At 32.5% G+C, this 26,904-nt stretch overlaps 1 protein-coding gene across 20 annotated transcripts in view; it reads right to left on the reverse strand.

Moving 5' to 3' along the window:
• Dennd1b (DENN domain containing 1B) overlaps positions 1-26,904 on the reverse strand; it is a 226,966-nt gene that overhangs the window by 157,755 nt on the left and 42,307 nt on the right. For 16 of the 20 annotated variants that reach the window (XM_087193853.1, XM_087193844.1, XM_087193842.1 and 13 more), the window contains exon 3: positions 11,456-11,499. The exons of the other annotated variants lie outside the window; for them this stretch is intronic. In XM_087193853.1, the coding sequence (XP_087049979.1) occupies positions 11,456-11,499 (44 nt within the window). The remainder of the gene's footprint in view (positions 1-11,455; positions 11,500-26,904) is intronic. 20 annotated transcript variants of the gene reach the window in all.

The following is a 26,904-nucleotide window of genomic DNA, read 5'->3' on the forward strand; positions in this document are numbered from 1 at the left end:
TAAAAATAAATTACCAAATGATCCAGCAATTCTGAGTACTTACCTAAAATAAAGTCAGGATCTCAAAGGGATACTTGTACTCTTGTGTTCAACACAGCATTATCCACAATAGCCAAGACACAAAGATAATCTGAATGTCCACTGATGGACGAACAGATAGAGTATGTGATATTCACATACATACAGTGAAATATTCATGATTAAGAAGGAAATCTTGCCGTATGCAACAATGTGAACCTTGAAGACATTAAGCTAAATGAAATAAATATTTGTCAGAAATATTGGATTATTATACAGATATGAAATACATACATCCAGTCAAACTCCTAGAAGCAGAAAGTAGAATGACAGCTGCGAGGGGCTGTGGAGAAGAGGAAACTTGGAGTTGCTGTTAAACACACACAAAGTTCAGTTTGTATAGAAATCTGCGGTACAACACTGCTAAACTTAACAATACCATACTATACACTTAGAATTTTATTAACTGGGAGGAGCTCATGCATCTATCTGTTCCTCTACAATAAAAAAAAAAGAAAAAAATCTCAAATCCATTTCCTTTTCCAATTTTTGTTTGATCTTTTCCTAGCTCAGGCTCTCAACAGCAATGGTCTTCTAAGGGCTCTGTCTCAGACAAGCTCCACTTCTCTTATCCAAAGCACTTAACCTAAGTTTACCTTCCTAAAATCCCCTTGCTCATATATCATTTATGTTTATTTGTTTCTTTGTTTGTTGTAGCACTGGAGATTGAACCCAGGGCCTTCACACTGAGCTACAGCCACAGTCTTTTGTTTATTTTCATTTTGAGGAAGGGTCTCACTAAGTCATTATGTGGCTCAGGCTGGGCTCAAACTCGTGATCCTCCAGTCTTGGCCTCCCAGAATGCTGAGATTATAGGATCTACTACCACATGGGGCTATTTATGGTTATTTATTTCCTGTAGGCTAGTACCAAAGAGTATACATATAAAGCTCTTCATGATCTGGCCCAAACTACATACACACACACACACATAATTGAACCTAAGGCCTCACATACTAAGCAAGCTCTTTACCACTGACTTACATCCCTAGCCCAGGCCAACTATTTTTGTAGCCTCAAAATCAAGCTCTATGCATTCCAAACTCTATTCACACTAAATTAGTGCATATTTGAACAAGCTCTTCTGCTTAAAGTTATATTTTGTTTCTTCTTCCTTACCCAAAGGCTGTAATCTGGCAGTGGTAGTATTCCACCACCACCACCCCCGCCCCTCCAAGATTGAAAGAACATAGTCACATATATTGTCCATATCTTACAAAACAAAATATTTATAAACATCACTGAATATAATTATCAAACAAAATTTTTTCATTATGGGTCTGCAGAAGCAGATGTTCTCTGAGATGCTAATATTTCTCCATAAATCTTATCTTTGTAAGTTCATTTACACAGTAGATTCCACCTCATCCATCTTCTCCTGTACTCCAAAGGCTTCCTACTACTTAGAAGATATTTCTACTAAAATATTTTGCATATCCAAATTGAAATCTTCCTCCTTCAAAATATGATACTCCTCCAAAATGTTGTATTTCTACACTTTCATGCTAACTTTCTTCCAGTCTAACTTTTTTCAAACTTTAGAATCAGGAAACAACTTTTCTTTTACTTGTACATAAGCACATTAAAAACTGGTTAAAGCCACATGGAACCTGTGTCTGCATTTTGCAAACATGACCACTAGACTGCATTGTTGACTTATCTTGGAAAACAGGCTAAGAAAAAAACTACATATTGTCACTAAGTACTAACCAAGATAAGTTGTAATATAACCACCTACCTAGAAAGTATATATGAATAAACATTTATCAGTGCACTTAAATAATTAGGAAAAAAACTAACAATATAATTCATATTTTAAATAAAATAGTAAATATAATTAGCTAAAATATTTGATTATATAACAACCATGAAATTAATTTTTGAAATTAGGAATGCCAAATATCGAGTATTACATGAAACATTTCCTTGAGATATCATATAACTACATTTTTAAGGTTTAAAATGTCTAACATATGCAAACTCTATTAAAATGCACATAATTTATCTGAAGGAAAATTAAAATATATCTAATAAATAATACTATTCATCTAGGCTCTTTTAGCTCTCCCTTAATATACAAATGTATTCCTTTTCTCCAAAACACAGCAGCTGGGAATGAAAGGAAAGATTTCAAATGATCATTTTCACATCATATTCCATCATCTTTTCACCAGTTTCTCCTAGCTTTTCTTTGAGCCCCATTCTTTTACAAGAGGTCTCTTTTTAGATCAATCCATATTTCCATAATCCACCCTACAGTTTTCTCTTCTTCTCCCCAGGGTGGATGAACCCCCACATCCAGAACTATGGCTTACAACTGTCATTAAGCCTTATAACAATAACAAGATAACAAAAGAACGGGTGGCAATGAGGCTAGCTGGTACCATATGTTGATCAAATTCAACATTTTCAGCTAATACAGGATGTTTTAAATTTAAAAATTCTAATAGTGAAGTGTCTTCATGTATACTTGTTCTCCCCAGTTTGTATTTCAAGCCTAGATTTTAAACATTGATGAGCAACCTGGCAATACTTTCTTTAAAAAGCTTATCTATTAATAATGTGCTGAGGAGAGAGGAAAATAGAAATCACCAAACAGAAAGGTGAAATGGTAATTTACAGACACTTGCTCATTCTTCTACCTCCCAAATCCCATTCAGCTTATAAATTCATAACAAAGAAATTTCCTTACACATTACATTAAAGCAGTATATAGCTGTAATAAACAAGATTATTTCAAACATATTCCATTTGCATTAACAAAGACTTTACACCAGTTTTAAAAGACTTTATTCCCATCAAGTAACATCTAAATCTACTATTCTTGCTTCTATCCTTTGTTTCATTGTTAACTAATTTTAACTTCTTTTTAAACTAAAGATAAGGAAAATTTTGAACTGGTTGAGAGATTTTCCTGTCCCCACATTATGTTCAATTTTTTTTCTTCTGACTTTGGGAGAATTGCTTCTGATTCATTAACCTATGTTATGTCACACTGAGAAAAATCATTTCTCTACTTTGTTTCTCTCAAAGACTTTGAACTCTTAAATAGAACTAAAGTCTATTTTACTCATCTAATGTTTATTGCTCAATAAAAAAAGTTTTTAAAACCACATTTATTTTAATCTCCATCATTATTTAATTTCTATAGGTTGCTGAGGAAAGTCGGGCATTCCAGGTTTGGTCTAAAATATCATTTACACAGTTAGAATATAATAATTCCACTGTCAAAATCATATTAAAAATCTTACATCTAAAAGTAAAACTTTTAAGTCAAATTTAAAAGTTAAAATTAAACTTTGCATCTTTCAATAGAAAAATAAGTTCATTTTTACAGGACTTTTCAGGCATTTCATCTAAAATATATTCAAAAATGTTTTTTCAATAGGAATTTCCTAAAGCATGTAGTTCTGTTTTTCAGCAAATACCTCATCCAAAAAGCAAAATTTCTAAAATATCACTATACTTTACGAAGTTACCTTGTTTGCAATAAAAACCTTTTAATTTTAATAGTACAAAATGTAAGTAAGCGTGCAAATAGAATAAGAATGTGATCACGTTTTGCCTTGAGCTTCCTAACACTGCACCTGCAAAAGAAACAAATCTAATCTACACAAAGATGGACAGATAGAAAAATATAACTCTGAAGATGATCTTACATTTATATCTATAAACTTTCCTACATGTTTGTCCCTTATAATGTTTCATTTGGATTCCTTTTTACACAACAATATACCAAAAACATAAGACTGTATCTACTATACACCAAACTGATGAGAAATAATTGATATTTTAGTTGCTAAAATAGATAACTGATAAGTTTTAGAATATGAAACAAAGCAACCAGTTATGATAAAATTTGCTTACATTTACTCATATCTCTATAAAGTTTTATTTTGTTAAAAATTAAGAAATGAGTTTGTCTTAAAATGTATTTACATACAGTACCCAAATACTCATAGGAATACTGAAATAAAAATTTATGTTTTCACATCAAAAATTAGCTTAAGTAAGACATTCAATTTTTTCCATTTGGAAAAGCAATAGCTGATACAGAATGCAATTAAATTATCTTGTTCTTTTTCTGAAATAATCAACTGGCAGCTAAACAGGACAAAAATCAAGCTCAAACAAGTAAAAACTTAATTTTTAAAGAACCTACAATTCTTTAAATATTTATTTTGTATTAGGATTTAATAAATTATTTCTGAAAATTTTAGATCTTTATGACTAATGCTGGAAATAAAATTATAAAATTCCAGGTATCAATGCCTGTCAATTTTTAATTATGAAAATTTTTGTTTTGGCCAAATCTCTTTTAAATTAATACAGAAGAAAATTCTGTTAATGATGGATATGTAAAAATATACTTTAATTAAAAATTGAGAACAAGCCAGGCATGGTGGTGCATGCCTCTCTTCCCGGTCCTCTGGAAGGCTGAGGCAGAAAAATGATAAATTCTAGCCCAGGTTGGGCAACCTAATGATTTACTTAGACCCTAAACAATAAAAAATAGCTGGACAATGGGCTGGGGATTTAGCTCAGTGGTGCCGAAGCCTGCCTTGCAAGTGCAAGGTCCTGAGTTCAATTCCCGGTACCAAACAAAAAGGCTGGGAAAAGTGCAAAGGCCCTTGGTTCAATCAATCCCTAGTGCCCCTCCCCCAAAGAACAACCGTTAGACAACACTGAAAATAAAAGGAAAACTGTACAGAATGCTAATTATGTTAACATCAACTAACTAGCTGGGTGTTTACAAAAATGAAAGACCTCTAAAGACAGTGATAAGCATCTGTAATCCCAACTATGTGGGAGGCTGAGCAAGGATCACAAGTTCAAGGCTATCCTGGGCAACTTGGCAAGATCTGTTTCAAAATTTAAAAAGGGGGTTGGCTCAGTCGTAGAGCACTCACCTAGCAAGCATGAAATCCTGGGTTCAATCTCCAGTATCAAAAACATACATACATACATAGATTTAAAGATACAGCTAAAGAGAAAAATTTTAAATGCTCTACAATTACTGTATTATACTTAATTTTTATCATTATTCCCTTAGAATTGTAATTCAATTGTCTCCAGATAATTTTTACCAAGATTTGCTTAATGAACAAAATTTCTATTGTAATTAAAATTATCATGTGGCATAGGTACTTTTCTAAAAGTATTTCTAAATATACTTTTATCATGTACCCTGGGGGCAAACACCAGTTTGCCAATATATATTGAAATTTAATTTTTTTAACTTTCTATAGCAATGAGGGGAGGCAAGAACACACAGGTCAACTGTTAAGATCAGGTATAGATCTTGAAGAGTGAGTTATGGACCCAATAAACTTCAAGCTGCTTAACCCCTATGACAAGCCATATCTCTCATACATACTTTAATGAAGCCATATTGTATGTCTCAAACACTATGTTGATATCGTTGTAAATATAAGTATGCTCATTACTCTTACATCCATCCCAAGGAGATCACTTGCCTCCTAGATTTGCAAAGTGATTGGAATAACCTATCCTGAGTTTATTCAACTTCCTTTAACCTGCTGTTCCCTCAATTAAACATTTCAAAAGCATTTATTCAGATCTTATCATGTGTCACTACTCTGCTACATGTGGAAATTGAATAATGAGAATATTCTGACCCTAATCCTTCAAGAAACAAATATACAACCAAGAGTTATTCAATAAAGGGGGTGGGAGAAAAAAAGGAAAAAGAAAAAAGACAGAAGGAGAGGGAGAGGGGGAAAGCAGAACGGGGAGGAGAAGGGAGAAGGAGGAAAGAGGAGGGGAGGGGGGAAGAGAGGACAGGAGGAAAGCGGTGGGATGGATATACAGGTATATTTTTAAAAGCTATGAAAGTGTACACAGGTCATTATGGAGCTTCAGAAAATCCTTCAAACAATTAATTTTCAAACTGAGGTTTGGAATAAGGAGAAATGCCCAAACAAAAGGAAAAACAGAATGGAAAAGGGAAGTAAGAACAGAAATGCTACAAAAAACAAAACAAACAAATATAAAAGGCAAGCACAGGGTGGGAAGGAAATTCAACTACGCCCTTTCACTTGGTGAATGCCTGCTCCTGTGCTCCCCACTGACCTTAAAGCCCACGGTGAATCCTGTGAAGTAACTATTGTGTCATCTGCAGTACAGGGTATTTTTCTGATGGCAAAAAAGCATATAATATACAGTGTTAAAATTCAAAATCAAATCTATATTGTTAAAAAATTATTTGTCTTTAATGTAATACAAGAAGTAACATCCTAAAATCTCCTGTAATCACGCTATCTCAACTTCAAGCCAGAAAGTAATTTTGTTATTCTGTCTTCCCAGTATGTGGTCACACTCTGTAACCCTGTTATGGTGATGTCATCTATTCTCATCCAAAAAATGTTACAGACTTAAAGGAAAAACTCAAAGATCAAAGAATAAGGGTTCAAGTCCACCTCGCATGCACTCTTCCATCAGCATCCCTACATGAATCTCAGTGGTATACTCAGGTTAGAGGCACGGCCGGAACAGCAGCTCCCTTCTGAGTCCCACACCAGTCTGCCTTTCCACAACAGCCTCTTAGAAGACACAAACCACACATTTTCTTCCTTACATTCATGTTAACAGCTTGCAAAAAAAAGTACTGAATGAATGATGAGTAATTTTAAGTTCTTCAGGCAAATAAAGCTACCTGACACTTGCCTAGGTTGAGTTGTTCAGTATTTGGCAAAATTTTTCATCTCTGATAGGAATAACAATCAAAAATATAACTAAAATGATCATGGCAAATATCACATTACTTTTATAAATCTCTTTCAACTCTCTTTTATGTCTATATTATCTCAGAAAAACTGCTGCTCTTCTGTTAGTTAAAATGTTTTCCCATCTCCAACAAAAATCAATAAACTAGATTATAAAGCTTCATAAATTAAAGAGGCTGTATACTGATTGGCTTATAAAGAGAAATTCATGTATGTATTTCTAAAATTCTATGGAATAAGGAAACTGAACTCATATTTTAAATGGGCTAGACTGTAAAAATAATTCTTAGCATATTCAAATTCACATTATTAAGATAAATTCTTAGCAAACTTATCAAGTTCTATAATTTTGGTTTATAAGATTTACAGTATCTTACGATTTAGGAAATGTTACATACAGTGCAAGCACACATTTTATGCTACTTGAGTCTGATTTTCTCAAATATATGTAAATTATTGAACAAATAAGCCAATATGACCTAATATTTAGGTTATACAGAAAATGAAAATTTCTATTCAACTAAATTTAGTCATTACTCTAGTAAACTTTATTTAAACAGTAAAATTACATTTTGTAGTACAATATTTTAATATTGAACATAATTTTTTTAATTTCAAGTAATCAAAATGTTGACCTGATATTAAGTTAATTAAAAGATAACTTCCAAGATAAAACACTAAATCACTGATAAAGTCTATATAATTTTTCTGTGCTATAAAAAACTATTTCTTTCAACCATCTTAATAAGCATATCGGTCTTTCCTATTTTACAAAGATGTACAAATTTATGAGCAACTGGAGAAAGTTGTATCATTGGTATTCATGAGCTGCAGTGGTCTATTAAAATGGCTGTGCATAATCCAAAGTTCTATTGTCCCCTCCTCAGGCTTTTTGGTTTTGTTTTCTGTCAAACATAAGTTAGTTATTTTTGCTAAAAGTCATAATCTGTGAGTGTTTAGGACTATACTAGTATCAATAGTATCAGACAAATACAATCTGGTATATCTTTGTTTTACAAAGAAAAAGAATAGTTTTACCCTTAGTATAAATAAAAGCCATTCTTGAGCTTTCTTGTTTAAATATCTGGACTCCTTTATATTCTTGAGACTTACTGAAGACCCTGAGGAGCTACTGTTTATTTATAACTATTTAAATCTATCATATTAGAAATTGTAACATTTTTTTAAAAGAACTATGAATTCATTTGATAAAATAATCATGAATTCCCTGCATGTTAACGTAAGAAGAATAAATATGATAGTGATGATGAAATTAATTTTTATCTTTAGAGCTCTGTGACATCCTAAAGTATCCGTTTATTCTTGAATAAGAGAATATAATGAAAGAAAATGTGATTTTTGTCTTGTTTGATAATATCAGACACTGAAGTTATGAAAGTTGTTCAAATTCACTCAATTTTGATGAGCTCGCTTCCTTAGTTTTGTGAGTAATGCCTCTGCCTACAATATGAAAAGTTATTCGTTCCCCTGTAGCAATCCTCCAATTTCTATATTCATGTCTTTGTGTTTCCTTAGGCTGCAGATACTCTCCATTCCTACTGAATCCACAAAGCCCTCTCATCACTCACATGAAAGATTATTCATTATTTTTGAAGTGATGAAAATTAAATTGTCTTCTCTTCGTTTACCTTCTCCACTCTCTCCCACCCCCAAAAGGTAACCTAACCTTTCCATACAATCACTTTGTTCTCCTTCATGTGTATCTTCTTTTTCATTCCTAATGTAACCAACTCTTGTTTTCATACTTCTTACTTTGCATCTGAACTCTGCAATAGCTACCTGATTAATTAATATCCCTTGCCCCTAATTTCTACTATCACTAATCCAGGCTGTAATCTACCCCACATTAATCTTCCTAAAAGTGAGTTTGTTATATCACACTTTCCACGTGAAGAACCAACTCTTTGACAAGGCAAACTGTTACTAAAACCCAAATCCATTTAATTTTATTGTTTCATCTCCTACTTCTCCCCCATAAAAACTATTCCACTGTATTAAAAAAACAAACAAAAAAACACCTTTAGGGCTGAGGATTTAGCTCAGTGGCACCACACCTGTCTCACAAGCAGAAGGTCCTGAGTTTGATCCCAATACCAAAAAAAAAACCCTTTAATTGCAATTCCTGAAATGAGATGTGAGTTGTGCCACTGACTCTTCTATTTCCAAAAGAAGAAAAACACAAGTGAATATGTCTGCAATAGACCAACGCTAATTAAGTCCATATGGTAGAAACAAAAGCCAATGGATTTATAATACTATATTGCTTTGAATAAAATTGTTTAATAATTATAAAGACACTGAAAGAAAAACTATTAGGATAATCTTTATTACGTGGCAGGGCTAAAATAATTGGGGAGAGTTTTGGGAGAGCTTTATAAGAATGAACATTATAGCTTAATGGTTAAGTGCACATGCTTTTGAGTCAGAAAACCTTTAAATCATTACTCCTCCTCTTAGAGCAAGCAGTGTGTCTTCAGTTAAGTTACCTACTTAAGCTTCAATGTGAGGAATGATATTATCTCCCAGTACCCAGGGGAGGATTTGAAAGTACAATAAATTACACACATAAGGTACCTATTATACAATAAGAGCTAAATAAAGAAGTTTTTTTTTAAAAAATTATTGCTACTGAGGCAATCTGAGGTACAATGAAAAGCGGTTAAGAAGTTAAGTTAGTAGAATAAAGTAGTAAAAAGTAAGACAGGTAAGAAACACTCACAGAGCACTTGTGTCTTCTGTAGTATTCAGTATATTCTACAAAAAGCACATGGTAAACCCATTCTTCAGGGCCCTGTGCTAGAATCCCTTATAAAGCTTTGTTTCTTTAGATAAAAATCGAGGAAATTAGACAACAAGGTATCTAAAGTTCCTTTCGGCTCTTTCAAAATAAACTGTGAGAACTTCCGGAAACTGGAATCCTAAGGTTTATGAAATTCATATTACACGGTTAATTGATGTTGTAGTTCACCAAGTACGTGAAGGCTTACTGGTGTTCTGTTGACTTTACAAGTTCTGAAAACAAAGGAACAGTTCTATCCCAACTGAAAAATTTCAAATGCAATTTTTATAAGTCACAAAGAGGAAGAGCAATAGATAATCTCACTTAAACTTCTGCTACAGGTGGGCACAAGGACATTATCAACTCATGAGTGAACCCAAAACTAGGAGTCTCCAGACCTCCTAAGATTTCTCAGGGCCATTTTAAGAGGTAGAAATAACAAAAACAACAATAACAAAATAGAACTGAAGAGAAACAGAAGACATTCCTGGATAAGTAAACAAGTGAGAAATGAAAAGACCAAGAAAAGAACATTTCAAAATGGTAAAATCAATCATCAAGACTATTCTTTGTATGCTACTTGGGAACACACCCAATTAAGCTTCTTATTTCCATATGTCTTCACTGTAAGGATTTATTTTGTATATTTATTTATAAATAAATTCTTTCTCTAAAAGGTTAAAACTAAATTAACAATATATACCCTTTTATTTGAAAGCATAACCAAGGGTTGCACTAGATCTAATTAATACTTTACATTCCCGTTTAACTTTTCAAGTTAGTTGCTAATTTCTAAGTCTTACAGATTATCTTTTCTATCCAGGAAATTATCCTTCCACATATATTCAAACAGTATGTCTGTATACTTATTTCTGAATAAAATACTTTAAAGTTATACTTTTGTCAGATTTAACTTTGTAAATTGTGAGAATTATATCTGTGATCTTAAATTACAAGTTTGGAGTACTATAATTTTAACAGTGATAAAATTGCTTTCTCCTGCTTCTTTTAAGAAAAATAAAAGACTCTACTCACTAGGTATCCAGCAAAAAGTACTTATTTCTATCAAACTGTAAATTTGTATGGTTAACCATATGTTATATAATTCAATTTCAAAATGGTAAATCTGTAATATATAATTTTAAATATTTAACTATTTATATTTATCATTTACAAACATTTCATCATTTGGGTCATACTAAATATTTAAAGAATTATAGAAAAATATAATTTAAAATACAAATGGAATAAATTCGTTCTGCACTCTCCCATGCTATAAACAAGAGCTATAGACAAGTCATTTAAACATAAGAAAATAGTGCCAATTCAAGTTCTAAATGGAAATGACTCAGATATTACTGTGACACGGAAAAAAATCAATCACAGCAGTTATACTTATTTCTAAAAAGAAATAATATATCTAGCAAATATTAAGTAATATCACGTTTGTTTTGTTTGCTACAGGGGATCAAACTCGGGACCTTATGCTTATGAGGCAGGCAGTGGAACTACTGAGCTAAATCCCAGGGCCCAATATCAAGTTTTTGAGATAATTTTTAAATGTTTTTAAATATATGTTCCATAAATAGAAGAGTATAAAAATGTTAAAGCTGAAACCATCCAGACCTTATTATTTTCAATATAAGAGCTTTTTGCACATATCTACTTGGTAACTTTAAAAGATTCTTCCATATATTCTCCACACATGCTTTTTCCTCACAGCTGATCAAGAAAAAATGATATTCATGTATAGTAGTAGCAGTAGTGGTAATGGTAACAATAATCATAATATTCTAATTTGAATGTCTTTTTTAAATTATGTGGTCCCAACCTGGTCTCCAAAGTCCTCAGGAAACTTCCACAATACCACAGGATCTGCAAATAATTGACACATATTATTAAAAATGAGGCAAAAGAAGACATGTTAAGCAACAGTTTTGCTAAAATATTCTTCAAATAGTTAAGGCTGCTTTAATTATAATTTCTAAAGTTGTCTATGAACACAGCTGGTCAGGTTCACTTCTCTTCCCTTATCAAATTAAGTATTTTGATCTTTTAAGGGTTTAATGACCTTTGAAACAACATCAAATCAAAGTAATAACTTGGTCAGTTCACTAAAAATCATTCGTTTTAGCAACTCACCTTTTTATTTACATGCCTTCGTTTTATAAGATTCTGAACAATGAACTTTCATTTTTAAAAATATATGTACAAAAATACTGGTTTTATCTTGAAATAAAAATATATGTAGTAAATATGTACTCAACTATATTATGGCCTTCAAAGACTAGCCAAAAAACAGTACATCACCTTAAATTTGCACTTAAAATTCTAATTAAGAATTTATAAAAACAATAATAATATCAGCTGTACACCAGTTTTTAAATATAGATGCTCTGTCAATCTTTTTACTATTACAGATAAATCAGTAGGTAGATATAAGGCAGCTATTTAAAATACAATTGATATTTGTAGGAGAATTCCAAAAAAATCGTTCAACCACATACCATAGTAATTCATTCACACAAGTTAACATTTTTCAAAAATAGTTTCAAGTTTTTTATTTTTATTATATCTCACACTACTTCTAACTTAATATAATAAACTGAAGTTCTTAGTTTTAATTAGTACTAGTATATATTATGGTCATAGACTTATTTTATACCTTGGTCAAAATAAACTTCTGAATATTTGTAATGGTTTTAAAATAATAATCTAACATAGGTTAATACTTCTTTAAAAACTTTAAAAATTCATAATAAAACTAATATGAATACAAGTACTGACAACTTGACAGGGTTTGAATTCCACTCCCAATAAAAGGATTTTGTTGATTAACAATATCACTTTATATATCCAATCAGTGGAAAATTATAGTTCTATTCCATTATTTCCACTATTATATAGGTTTTTTTAAATGCAATCTAAGAATATATAATTTCCTAACTGTTAATTCCAAAACCCAAAAACTGAGTAACAACATTTTTAGCATGAGCTGGCTGCTCATATATTTTCACTTAAGATGACCAAATTTTTTCAAATACTTAACTTAAAAATAAAAAAGCATTCTTTCCACAATTAAATTTTTCACTTAAGGGTTTTTTAATTTTCCAAATAAATTAATAAAAATAAATCATTTAAGAAATATTATGTAAAAATAATACATTACAAATTTATGAAGGTAACACCAAATGATTACGTTCTCATGTAAAACAAACATACATTTCTGAAAGGAATGTGAGGTGCATTCTAGATCATCTAAAAATCCTCAGATGTTAATGTTCTAAGGATAATTATGTTTTCAATTAGAGAAAAATATACATATGTTCATGTGGCAGTTACACAAAATTATAGCTGTTAAGATTTGAATCCCTTAAAGCAAAAGTGTAAGACAAAATCTTCACAAAATATTAAGTTATTATGGTGATGAATCAATACAAAAACCAGTGGCTAGGTCGGCATGGTGGCACATGTCTGTAATCCAATCACCAGGTGTTTCAGGCCAGCCTAGGCCAGACTGAGTTCAAAGCCAGCTTGAACTGCATAGCAAGACTCTGTCTCAAAAATTAAAACACCTGTGTCGTAAAACTAGAACCTTGTTAACCTACCTGTACAGCCCTTGTAGTCAGTCTGCCATCACTGTTGCCAACATTTAGTTAAGTATGGTTTACAGCCTGACTTTTCATTCATTGCTCACTTGATCTTTTTTGTTGTTGTTCTGTATATATATATATTTTTTCCCACAGAACAACAAGTGGCTTAAATGCCTAGAAGAAAGTATCCTGTATTTTTATTAAATAAATCCTATACTTCAGCACTCAAAAATGCATTAGAATCATTTGCATTTGTATTTTGAAATGGATTGATTTAGGTGCTGTTTATATGTTTATTTTTAGACCACATCTAATATATCTTTGTAGCTACTTTGCAGAAGCACTACAAAGAAAGAAAAAAAGAGATCTGGGAGGAAAATCCTATTCTACAACTTCATACAAAGACTTAATTTTTCTGTTCCCTGAGGATTACTTTCTAAATAATCTTATCTAGCAATCTTAGGCCAATTTTATGCTGATTTTATGGTTGAAAGGATGAGAACTGCTGGCAGGAATCACAACTGCCAGTGTCGTCTAATACACTGCTGATGTCTCCTCTTCCCAATGTCTACTAGTAATTAGAACGAGACTCATCTTTCTTCTTAAAAATACTCTGCCACCAAAACCTAGAAATCAAATATATATGAAAGGAAGAATATAAACTTGATTTTGATATATAGTTAATATTTATTTTAATAAAATAATATTACAGTGTAAGAAAAATATATACATTTTTATTAAATCAGTAAGATTTAAAGGTAATTTTTAAAGTATTATTTTTATGCCACTTGCAAAAAGATTTCTGATTCATGATTAAGGCTTTTTTAAAATGTAAGATAAATTCAGTAATATTTTCTTTCTCAATCAGATATTTCATATTTTCTGGCCCTTAATGGAAAACAAAAATTAAAATAATGTAGACTATGAGTGACTCTACTAAACTACAAAAAATGTAAACTTTCTAATAAACTTTCTAATTTGCATAAATGAAAAAAATTAATTATGTGAAATTCAAAGATGGATTAAATGTATATTTTTTAAATTATGTACTTATAAAACCACAGGTAAGAGAGTACATGCTTTTGGAAAAACAGAATGTAAAATATTCATATTTTGCTTGATTATAGCTTCTAGTGCTTGATTTACTTACATCGTAGAATCAGATGTTTATGTGTAAGGAAACTGAAGCCAAATTAAAGAAGAATTTGCTTGGTCATATAGCTAGCCAATGCCAGAGACTAGATTCCTTATTAAGCCAGTGAACTTTTCAGCTGAGTTCAAATGTTCCTGCAGTATAATAAGCACCACCTATTTCAGTTTCCAATAATTTATAACTTTGTGTGGCTCATCTGGCAAATTCAATTTGTTTCATTCAAAAACCTAAGCAGTAGTGAGGCATGGGGCACGTGTATGTAATCCTACCTACTCAAGAGAGTGAAGCAGGAAGATGCCAAGTTTGAGGCCAGCCTGGGAGCATAGCAAGACCCTGTCTAAAATACATACATACGTATGTATAAATGTGTATATGCACATACCGTATGTGCATATAATAAAGCTTAAGTGTATACACACACAAATACATATAAACATAGCACCAAAGAAACAGGAAAAATCTCTGCCCTCCAATGCCCTACAGCACCCATGAACAGAAATGTCAAAGGGCTACCTAGCTTTTATGCAAATAATTATTTTAAGGAAGGTATACTGCAGGAACATTTGAACTCAGCTGAAAAGTTCACTGGCTTAATAATATCAAGAAATGTTGCTAATGAAAGAACGGTGATACTTTTGAACATATGTGAGTGAAAATCATTAACGAAAATGTTTGAATTTTAAAATACATGATTTTTATTCTTTTAGCTGTAGAAATATAATGGTAAACTTAAAACAGGGTCTATACCACTTACATATTACAAAACTACAGTGATAAAAACAGCATGATATTAGCACCGAAGCAGGCTGGATCAATGGAATGGAAGAGAGAAAGTAGAAATAACCCCAGGCACATTTAGCTATTTGATCTTTAATAAAGGTGCCAAAAACATACACGGGAGGAAAGATAGCCTCTTTAATAAACGGTGTTGGGAAAACTGGCTATCCACATGCATAAGATTGAATCTAGATCCATATATTTCACCATGTACTAAACTAAAATCAAAATGGATCAAAGATCTAAATGTTAATGTAAAACACTTAAGCTGCCAAAAGAGAAAATAGTTAAAACTCCAGAAGACACAGGCACAGGCAAGGAATTTCTGAACATAACCCCAGTTGCACAGGAAATAGTACCAAAAATCATCAAATGGGATCATATCGAGTTGAAAAGCTTCTCCATACACATCAAAGGAAACAACCAACAAAGTGAGGAGACAACCCACAGAACGGGAAAAAAACCTGCCAGCTAGTGCTCAGAGGACTAATATCTAGAATATACACACAACCTGATTAGAAAATGGGCAACTAAAGTGAATAAACACTTCTCAGAGGAAGATGTAAAAATGGTCAAATAAATACAAGAAAAATGTGCAACACTACTGGCCATTAGAGAGATACAAATTAAAATAACACTGAGATTCCAACTTAGTCCAGAAAAAAATGGAATCATCAAGAAATAAAATAACAAATGCTGGTGAGCCTGAAAGGAAAAAGGAACCCTTCTATTTTGTTGGTGGAAATCGAAACTAGTACAACCACTAAGGAAATCAGTATGGGGATTCCTCAAATAACTAAAACTCCAAATTCCATTTGACCCAGCTATTCCTCTTTGAGGTATCTTCCTGAAAGAGTTAAAAACATCAGACTACAGCAATACATGCATACCCATGAAGCACAATTCCTAATAGCTAAATCTTGGAAGAACCCTTGCAGCAGAAATAAGGTAAAGTAAGAGTTAGATGTGGTGGCATGCATCTGTAATCCCAGCACTCAGGAGGCTGAGGCAGGAGGATCATCAAGAGTTCGAAGCCAGCCTGGGCTACACAGTGAGTTCCAGGCCAGCCTGAACTACATAGTGAGACCCTGTCTCAAAAAAAAAGTCAAATAAATACATGCACAAAATCAGGTAGCTTAAATTCTGGCCTTCTACCCATCAATAACAATGTTTTCTGCTATGATCAGAGACAGGTACTGAACAACAGCACATCAATCTCATTCTCAGACTACACTTATATGTACATAAAGATATGCTGCCGGGGATTTAGCTCAGTAGTTTCACCATCTGCTGCACAAGTGCAAGGACCTGAGTTTGATCCCCGGTACCAAAAAAAAAAAAAGATACGCTATTATTCATTGTATGCCACATACATATACATTACTAATACATTATCTGAATAAGATTCATATCTTCTTGTACCTTACCATCTCAGATATATGAGTAAAAAATTTTTGCTGTGCTTTCTTAGAATGCTTTCATTTATAGAATTTAAGCAGTTAGTTCAACTTTGAACAACCTAAATAATAAATGTATTTTCTGTAAATGTCTGTGAATAAAAATAAAGATTTTCAAGAAATCTACTAAATGTGGATAAAATCAGAATTTTATCAATGAGAAAACAGTTAAGAGATTCTTTTTTATCATCCAATTTTTTAAAAGTTATACCACATTCTGCATCTTGAGCTAGAAATAACTGAAGCAACAATCGGAATGAATGTATTCTTGCTTCTGATAAGGCATACTTTCCAAACTACTCAACCATGCTGCTCTGCTGTGCATAAGGCACGCTGCAAAAAAGAAAGGAAAAATCAATTTTCTCCTTGTTGATATTTGAATATTCATTGTGCAGTAGCTTAAAGTACATTCACAAGTCTATAATTTTCTTAATTATCAACAGGAAGATACATTCATTAAATGAAATATTTTGCAAAACAATGGCATAAACACTACAGACTTTCTCTAAACAATATTTGGAAATTTGACAAGACATTCCTAACTATTAGTACTCAAATCAATACCATCTCAATCTGAAAATAAATTTTCATTTAATCATGTAAGCTTGACCTACATATTCAAAAACCTCAAAGAAATGAATATATTATTTCAAGATACTTTACATAGCCTACTGTAAAAACAGAGATCACACTTCTATTTTTTGCTTTGCCTAATGTATATATTTATATTTAAATATAGATATATTTAAAGTAAGCAATTTTTAAAATTTGTCCATTTTTTTACCCTTCTAAAAATGTACATAAGCAGTGGTACAAGTAAAATATGATCCCACTATGGTCATGTTCATTCTAAAGGATCATCCATCCATATAATCAAACTACCCCCACTGTAAAATAACTTTAGTCCTTTTGAAACTCACACCATAAAAACAATTTAATGGATAATTCCAGCCTTTCTAAATGTTTCTTCTCAAAATGATCTAAAATTAGCCTCATAACTCAAAATGAAGCAGCCCTTTTTACTCATATATTAGCAAATTCGAATTAAGCCAATGAAAACAACTTTAAAGAACCTTAAGAAAATATCCAATCCATAGCATGTTAGACATATCATTTTGTTACCTCCATTCCCTTTAAACAAGACCTATTATAATAAAATGAAAACCCTCATCAATCGCCTGATAGAGTAATTCCAAACTTAACCAAACAGGGCTAATGGGTGAGAATTGAATTGAAAACACCTTGACAAAGAAAGCAATTTCTTTTCTTCGCACTCCTCTAAAGCTGTGGGTGATCATGGTAATCGAACCATCAACAGTGAGGGGCCATCTGTCCCAAGGGCCCTTCTTTAGAGTTTTTTCTTTTTAAAAAAATCAACAAGAAAAAAGGGAAAGAAGTGCTGTACCACAGATGTTCAATCTTGATTAATCTATGACAGGATACTTACAACTGTGAATCAATGTTTTGACGTTTTTCAGATACCAATCATTAAAAGCCAACACAAAAGTTTTAACAACAACACTGGGAAAAAGTTAATAGATTGCTTCTAGAAAAACAATCTGTTGTACAAAACCTAATATACCTTTTAGACAGATAAATATATATATATTCATATATATATATTCAATATATCCTAAAGCATTAGCTCTTTTCATGATTCCCATAAAGAAGAAAGAAGACAAGAATCCATGCTTTAAGATAGCAAGGACCCGAGTTCAATCCCCGGCACCAAAAAAAAAAAAAGATAGCACGAGACAGGTGTTTAATCTTTTCTATATGGATATTATTAAACAAAATGAAGATATTTTTATACACAATATTTCTTACATTTAGCTTTTTGAACTAAAATATTTATAAGAAATACAGCTTTAATATGAAAGTTCAGGAATATAAACTTAACAGAACCTCTCAAAAAGCAGCTTCTTTAAAAAAAAAAACCAGCCCTGCTGCGCAAGTGCAAGGACCCGAGTTCAATCCCCAGTACCAAAAAAAAAAAGCAATTTCTTTTTATCCATAACATTTAAATAATTTTCATATTACACCAAAACACAATTGAGAATGGAAGTACAAACTGGGCCAAAGTCTTTCTTGTTTAATACAAAGATAATCTGAAGTACAGTACACTCCTGGCATTCTTTGATATAACAGACACAGTTTCAATAATTTGTGAATAAGTTAATTCGTGAATAGAATCATACTAACTATAAAAATAACTCAAAGTTTACTACAAATATGAAAATATGTGTAAACTATACTAAAAATACTAAAATGATTACTAACAAATTAAAAATTAATTCTAAAATGAAAAATACAACTGTAAAATAAAATACCAAAGAACCAAATTAAAGCCAGGTGTGGTGGCACATGCCCATAATACAAGCACTAAGGAAGCTGAAACAGGAGGATTGCCATGAGTTTGATGCCAGCCTGGGCTACATAGTGAGTTCAAGGCCAGCCTGAACTGCATAGCAAGACTCAGTCTCAAAAATAAATAAATAAATAAATCATACCACATTTTTCCTTAATGCTTTCAAGTTAGAATCAAACCAAATGTAGAATTTAAGCCTCAAACAGATTCATTCACTAAGAAAACTGCTGTAAATGCAATAATTCATCTTATTTATCTTTGTATCTAAAATGTCTATGACTTGATTGTGTAATCCCACAGGGATGGATCTCAGGCACTGTGGCAGTGGCATGTGGCACAGCCAAATACAAATGTTCTCTGGAAGGACAAACAATTCTGGTCTTTGCAAACAGAAATTTGTAATTCAAAATTACTATAGAAAATCTGAGATTATAATCCATCAGAAACACAGAATTAATGTATGAATTATTTTGCTGCCCCACAAAGCCTTCAGATATTAAAACTACATGTAAGCATTTATAATAAGGATAAAGTATTTAAAAATTAAGATTAAAAACAAGAGCAACGAATGAGATCAATTTTTAAAAGGCAAGTTTTGAAAACAACTACAACTTTAAAAATACAAAGTCTATGAAATTAAAAGCTCAATGGATCAAATAAACAGCAGATAACTAAGGAAATAGCAAACTGAGTCAAACACAAAAAAATTAAATAAAATAAGGCATAGAAAGATAAGAAAAATAAAGGCCAGAATTATAAATCTATTTAGAGTTCTAAAAGATCGGAATAAAGAAATGAGTATTTGTAATGGGGAACAGGAAGAAAACAGAAGAATTAAAGACTGATTTTTCCAAACCTGGTGAAAGATATAAATCTTAGTATTTAGAAATCACAACAAACCCAAGCAAGATCTCAAGAAAGACACAACTAGAAATGTCATACTGAAATTATAAAATACAAGAAGATATGGGTATCTTTAAAAGAGTCCTAGAGAGAGAAAAGATAACCAGGAAAAAATACATGTGTACATACACAAACACACACACACACACACACACACACATATAAACAAAATAACACTGACAGCAGATTTCTCAACAGTAGCAATGTAAGCCAGGAAACACTGGAATAATGTACTCAAAACCTTTAATAAAGTATTGTCATTCAAAAACAATCTGATTAGGAATGTAGGCAAAATAAAAATATTTTAAGAAAGACAAAACTGAAAGATTTACCAAGGAGTAAATGAATGGATAAAGAAAGCAGGAAAAAAGGATAATTCTCCCCAAAAAAGTGTATTATGCAAGAAATTATATAATTTATGTATTCAGACATACACCAATGTTTACCAAAGCACTATTTGCAATGAACAAAATCCTACAAATAATGTAAATGCCCATCGATATAAAAATGCTTATATGAAATACTATACAGCCTTGAAAAAGATCATAGTTTTCAAAAAATTGTATTTGTTTACATGGAAAAATCCTTTAACATAGCATTAAATGCAAATAAGGACACAAGGTATGGTTAGAAAGACAAAAGGAAGCATGCAGAACCTAAAAGGCCTTAAGAGTCATAAAACAGAACTTGGCCTGTACTCCAGAAAAAGTAGCTGCAGAGAGTTTGAATGAGAAGTGATACCAGCTGACATTAGTCTAATGGGATCACACTGGCTTCTGTGTTGATTATCATCACTTAAAAACTAACAAAGTTTCATGGCTACAGTAATTTCGGAGAATATTAAAATGAACTTCCTGGAAAAGAACTGAAATCATATATTAGAACTGAAATTCAGACATTCGTGGACAATTTGTGATAAATAGCAAGGAAGGAGGCAAATGACATAAAATGTAAACAATGATTAACCCTTCTGAGACACAATCCATTCCAAGGCAGCAGGGCCTAAGAAACAGTCTAAGGAAGTAATAATGTGTGTTTGGGTTTTCTCAACCTGATCTGATCAAGGGACTTTGCTGGTGTGCGGGCTCGCTGGGCAGGAGAGGACTGCGCTTTGTGAAACTAAATGAGCTCTACTTGTGCAGGATCCCTTTAACATGCACGATGAGGTGCCCCCTCCTTATCCACTTTGCAGTACATTAATCTAGACTGTGAAAGATCAAATCACCCTGAAAGTGCCAAGAGCCAATATCCAAATGAATGGCAGTGCACTTCAAACCATGGTCTGAGGTGAGGGAAGGTTCACTGTCGGCATCAACCAATGTCATAAGTATTGTAAGTGGTGTGCTAAAATGGGGTGTAAGAAAGGACTGCGTCTGTGATACAGAAATGACTGCAAGGAGCGAAAGCATAACAGCTGTGGAGGATGAGCAGCCCCTCAACACATATGAGATATCCCTGGGGACCACAGAAGTAGGAAAAGTAAACAAATGCCCCTAAACAGGACAGAAATCTAGAAGGTACTCAAATAGAAGGTTACCAAGCTGCGAATGAACAATCAAGTCTTAAATATCAGTGTGCCATCATCTTTATCCTTAAATCAGTGAATTCTAAGGACTTCCATGTAAGACCTTGAAAATGTGCACATTACATTACATTTCAGTTTTCAGGCCTCTCTTAAAATGTTCATAGAACGAAAGAACAAATGAAAGCAGAGATGTGAACAGATATATCATTGTTTCTAATTAATTGTGTTGCTTCATATCTAAAATCTTTACTGATGATATTCAGAATTTCCTTGAACTAAAGATGGATATATATATCGTTAACCTCTGAGGTCAACAGCATGATTGGAAATTCTAACACTGACACTGGCAACAAGAATCAGTTCCCTTGAAGGGGCAGAAAACTATTGGCCTGAACATGTTTATTAATAATTAAGTTTCAGAATAATTTTCACCCACTTTCCTTAAAACGTAATTACCAAGGTATTCAAAGTTATATTTTAAAAACATATGGCTATGTATTTCAAATAGAAAACAGGGATTTGGTTTGGGGGACAACTAGACTAAAAACTACTTCTAAGTAGACTGTAAGAGGAAAACAATTTTATGGGGATAACATCATGTGAGATTAACAGAGTAAAATGATCACATCTTGTAAGCTAGATGGTTCCAAGGGACCCTGTCCTGCGTGTCAGGTTCCTTTGCACTCCACTGCATCAAGTCTGTCCAGTCATCCTCTGCACTTCACAGGGCACGCTCCAAATCCCTAGCTTCCCTCTTAAGATGCCTGATAAACCTAGTGGTTATAAGTTCTTCCCACTGTCCAACTACATCTCACACAGGAGAATGTAACGCTTCTCTCTAGTTGAGAAAGTGAGTGGAAGTATGGATAATCTCTCTATGTAATTAAAAACAAAGTCAAAAAAACACAAACTATTTCCCGACCCTCACTAATTATTTCCTCTATGTGATGTACTAGTTCTCAACCTTTTCTGCTCATTAGGATTACCTAAAAAAATCATTTTCAAAACATGACCCCTTGCCTGTACTCCATACCATAATACATATCTGTAGTTTTTTAACATCCCAAGTAATTCAAATATACAGCTTGAAGTGAAAATCACTGCCTCAATCTTTCCGTAAAGAAAATAATTTTTTCTCAAACCTTTTAAAAACTTTTAGCCTTTTTTCAAGTTTCAAACATCGCTTTAAACTATATTTAAAACTAGAACATGATATATACTGTGCCAATGTGACACTCACTTAAAAACCTTCAGATGTTGAGAATTTTTGATTTCAAATTTCTGAATTAGGGATGCTCAATATCAATAGTCTATGCAAATATTTCAAAATTTGAAAACCTCTAAACACACCTGGTCTCAGGCATTTCAGATAAAGAATACTCAATCTGTAATGCAATATGTAAAACATAGCTGATATGCACAGATGTTCACAACCACAAAGCAAAATTCTGTATCTCAAGCCCAATTTCCCCCATAACTTCATTACAGCATCCCCTTCACCAATCTCTAAAGCTGAATTGCATCCATGGCTCCCTATTAATGAAATGCAGGCACCATAAGTAAAAATCTCACCATCAGTCTTATCACCCTTTTTCATCCTCTATATCTAATCAGGTGTCTAACCATGTTAGTTCTTCCTTTGAAATGTATGTAGCTTACATCATTCCTCTCTTCTATTTTCATCCCACTCTAAATCCACATTACCTAACTAGTCTTTCTGTGGCTCAGTTTTTCTCCAACCACTGTAACTTAACCTTCTTAAAAAGAATAATTGTATTATGCCTCCCTTCAAATAAAAACTATTGCTTACATTAACAAAACCAAACTCCTTAAACTATACAGACTTTAAATGCTTCAACAAGATATTCAAATTTTAACACAATGAGCAACAGTATATATTAAGACCAATTAGTGTAACAAAATTCTGCACTTCCTTCCTCATTTTATTCTACTTATCTAAAGGTATTTCCTACCACATGCCAATAAAATTTCTACCCAATTGAGGGATCTTATCTGACCTATTTATTCCCATGCCTTAGGATTTACTCATACTCCAACACATGCCGTACCCCTTTCTTGAAATTCTAAGTTCTCTTTTCTCCACCTCTCCAAAGTCTACACATTACTTTGGGCCTGTGCCATGAGGCCTTTCACTGCAACCACTCAGCTCTTCTCATTTCTAGGCACTACATAGCATCTAAATCAGGTGACTTGAAATATATGATACTATTTTATACTGCTGCTTAAATATTTACTTGTGTCTTCTCATTTAAATAAACTTCCTGAAGGCAGAAATCATTTTTATATTCTTGAAATATTTTATAAAAGTAGCTGGGTTTTCATGGGGTTTTTTTCGGAATTTACGTTTTACTCTCTTCATTCTCTGAATGTATATAAAACATATGAAATTCTTTTCTAACATATCAGTTGCTTCAACGTAAATTTCACGCATTTAATTTGTTTCAGTTAACTTGCTTATTTTGAGAAATGCCCAGCCTAATCTAACACAGTCTAGTCGATTCTGTTTTTAAGGCAATATAATGAAATCAAATACTTACAGATATAAAAAATCAAGTATTATGCCTTATATACTTTCAATACATATCTTCACTAAAGATTACAAGGTTATTGGCAGGCATGCTTTGAAAGGCTCCTCCTCTAGTTTCATCCCACCCTAAACCCTTAGTGCCTAACCAGTCTTTCTGCCACTCCACTCTTCTCAACCCGCTGCCTCAATTCGTCGTCTTAAAAGTGTTTTTACTTTTACTATTAAAGCCATTACTAATTAAGAAAGCACCATACACCATGAAAAATATGAGCAGATAAGTAGTAATTATATAGAAATTGTCCTTGGATATTTACTAGTGATGTTTTTAGTTAGCTTCTGATGTACAGCACAGTAGGCCGCAGATTTTAATATCTTAAATATCACATTTGAGATCATCAAGGAACTTTTTAAATGTTAGCTTGAGCAAATGATGTTTACTATATTAAATATTAAACTCAGAAATTAGTAAAACACAAAAATCTCCTGGTACATTACTCCATTAATCATCAGAGTAAAATAATGCCATGTGAAGTCACTAAAAAAGTCTGCCATATACTTGTGAGGAATGGAAGTAAAAAGGGATAATAACATTTCAGTCCTAGTAAAAACATAGTTTTGACCTCAAAGAACTCCAAGGGATTATCACAGCTCCCAGACTACACTTTAAGAACTATGGGTAGGATACAGAATTTTAAAAACAGATTGAAACAATATTTAAATGTGACAATTAAAAATAAAAAAATAAGATTTTCTTTCAAACCTAAAACAAACTCCATATGTAATTACTTGTTATACAAATATATTTCTCTTTTATAGGCTGAAAAGGTAAACAGAAGATTTCAAGGTTAAAAGCCTTTAGGGTACACATGTAGGTATATCTACAAAGACATGAATATAACATAAGCAAAGCTACCGGAGACAGCAAAAGATGAAAGCATATGTTGTAATAAGCAGATCTCTGCCCCTTCCCAAGTAGTAACTATCATTCATCTCCAGACATATGAGCTGTGGGCCCAGTGTGACAGGTATTTTTTAAATTGTTCACGGGAAGCCAGAATTTTTATGAAAAAAATCACCTAATTTTTAAATATTGAAAAATAATTGAACATTTCATGAATAAGATATGTCAAGGGGCCATTTATTTAACCTCAGTATTACGGGACATGGAGTTACACTGGAAAGCATAATTTAAGATTAATCAAAAGGGAACAATTTATCTACTTGAATTTTTTGTTTGGTGGCTTCTAAACTCAAAATCATTTTTGTTTTCTAAATTCATTGAAATATTACACAAAATGCAAGAAAAATCCCTATTTTCTGACTCTAAAATTACAAATTTAAAACTAAATGAATATAGATATTAAAAAGCCAGTTTCCTTGAAATTCAGAACCATATAAAAAAATAAGTCAAAAACAAGTTGATTAGTTTTAATTAGTACATATACACACTGTAGAAATCTAACATTTGGAGATGTCTGAATATTACAGGTACACTATGAAAGGAAAATACAGACTCAAAACAGAATAGAGTTGACCACTCTGAAAAGGAGCATACTGATAACACTGTGTGACAACACCGTGCTTCAACACAGGCAACAACCAAAATTGTAAAGGACACTGCCCACTAGGGAGTTTTGAGGAAAAGCAAATACTATTTTTATTCTGGTAACTTCTTGAGAGTATTTACAAAGCGACTTGAAAGAAGTAACAACAAAAACCTGACAGGATTAAAACAGATTAGTAAAGGAGCCAGAAAGAAAATTATGTCATTTGGAACAACAAAGAGAATTATACATTTGAAAAAAATAATTACTAGCTAAAGGCAAAATTAGGAAAATAAGACAAACCAAAAGAAAAAGAAAAGTTTGAAATTCATGGGATACAAATATATTCAGGTATTTTGTTGTGTATTATAACACAGGTCTATTCTCTAAAAAAAGTGGGCAATGAATTTCCACTTAGGCTATTCTACAAAATGTACTAAGGAAGTGGAGTAATAAAAGGGGATGATAATTGAAGTTTAAAACTTTAGCAATATATGATTATGCCTTCAGTGAATTCTAGAGAATTCACAGCATTGCAGTTAAAAGCCTGGGCTCTGAATTCGACTCTCCAGACACTATCATCCACTGCACTCATGAGTTGCACATGATCTTTCCCATTACTCACCACTCTGCCTCAGAGTCCCTGTGTAGTACACCTTGAGGGATGCTGCTAGACAGACAAGTGGAGATTATATACATGCATACAAACGTACACTGCTTAGAACACTACCTGACACCTGGGAGCACATATCAACATTAACCATCATCAGTACCCACTACTGTCAGGCAAGCGAGTAATCTGTGATGGAGATGCCCAAATTCTGCCATGGTGAATGGAGAGAATGCATTAGTCAAAATGACAGGTTATTACTATTTTTCTCTCTTCACATAAACCTACTTCCCTTCACTGGGGACCTTCCCAAGTGTGGTCACTTTATAAAATACAATCCTTTTATACTTTTGTCTTAAAAATTATTCCTTATCCAATTTTTATGCTTATAGTCTTCAACTATTTATCAATCCAAAACTTCAAACATTACAATATAGTTGCATTCATGTAGTCAACCATATACAAGCTTCCAATTAAGAGGCTAAACTCCTATGCTTAAGAATATTAAGTCAAAAGCCACATTTGGAAACCTATATTTATTATTAGAACTCAAGTACCCACCTCTGACAGTCATTTTACAAACTCAGTGTACAGACCTCAATAAATGTTCCTCCTACTTGTCTGCCGAACCTAACACTTTTTCCTCCTTACTGGCTTATTTTCTGTCAGAGGTTAAACTGCTAACCCTTCACCTTCCAGGAAAATTTTTTTTCTTCTCATAATAGGTTTTTCACAGTGTGCAGCAGTAGGATTAGCTCCTCTTCTGGAGAACAAAAGCTTTGTCTTTGTCTTCATTGTTTGG

This window comes from Heterocephalus glaber, unplaced genomic scaffold (genome assembly GCF_053883595.1).
Source record: "Heterocephalus glaber isolate CG9 unplaced genomic scaffold, H.glaber_assembly_v1.0 deba00001600, whole genome shotgun sequence".
In the NCBI taxonomy this organism is placed as follows: domain Eukaryota; kingdom Metazoa; phylum Chordata; class Mammalia; order Rodentia; family Bathyergidae; genus Heterocephalus; species Heterocephalus glaber.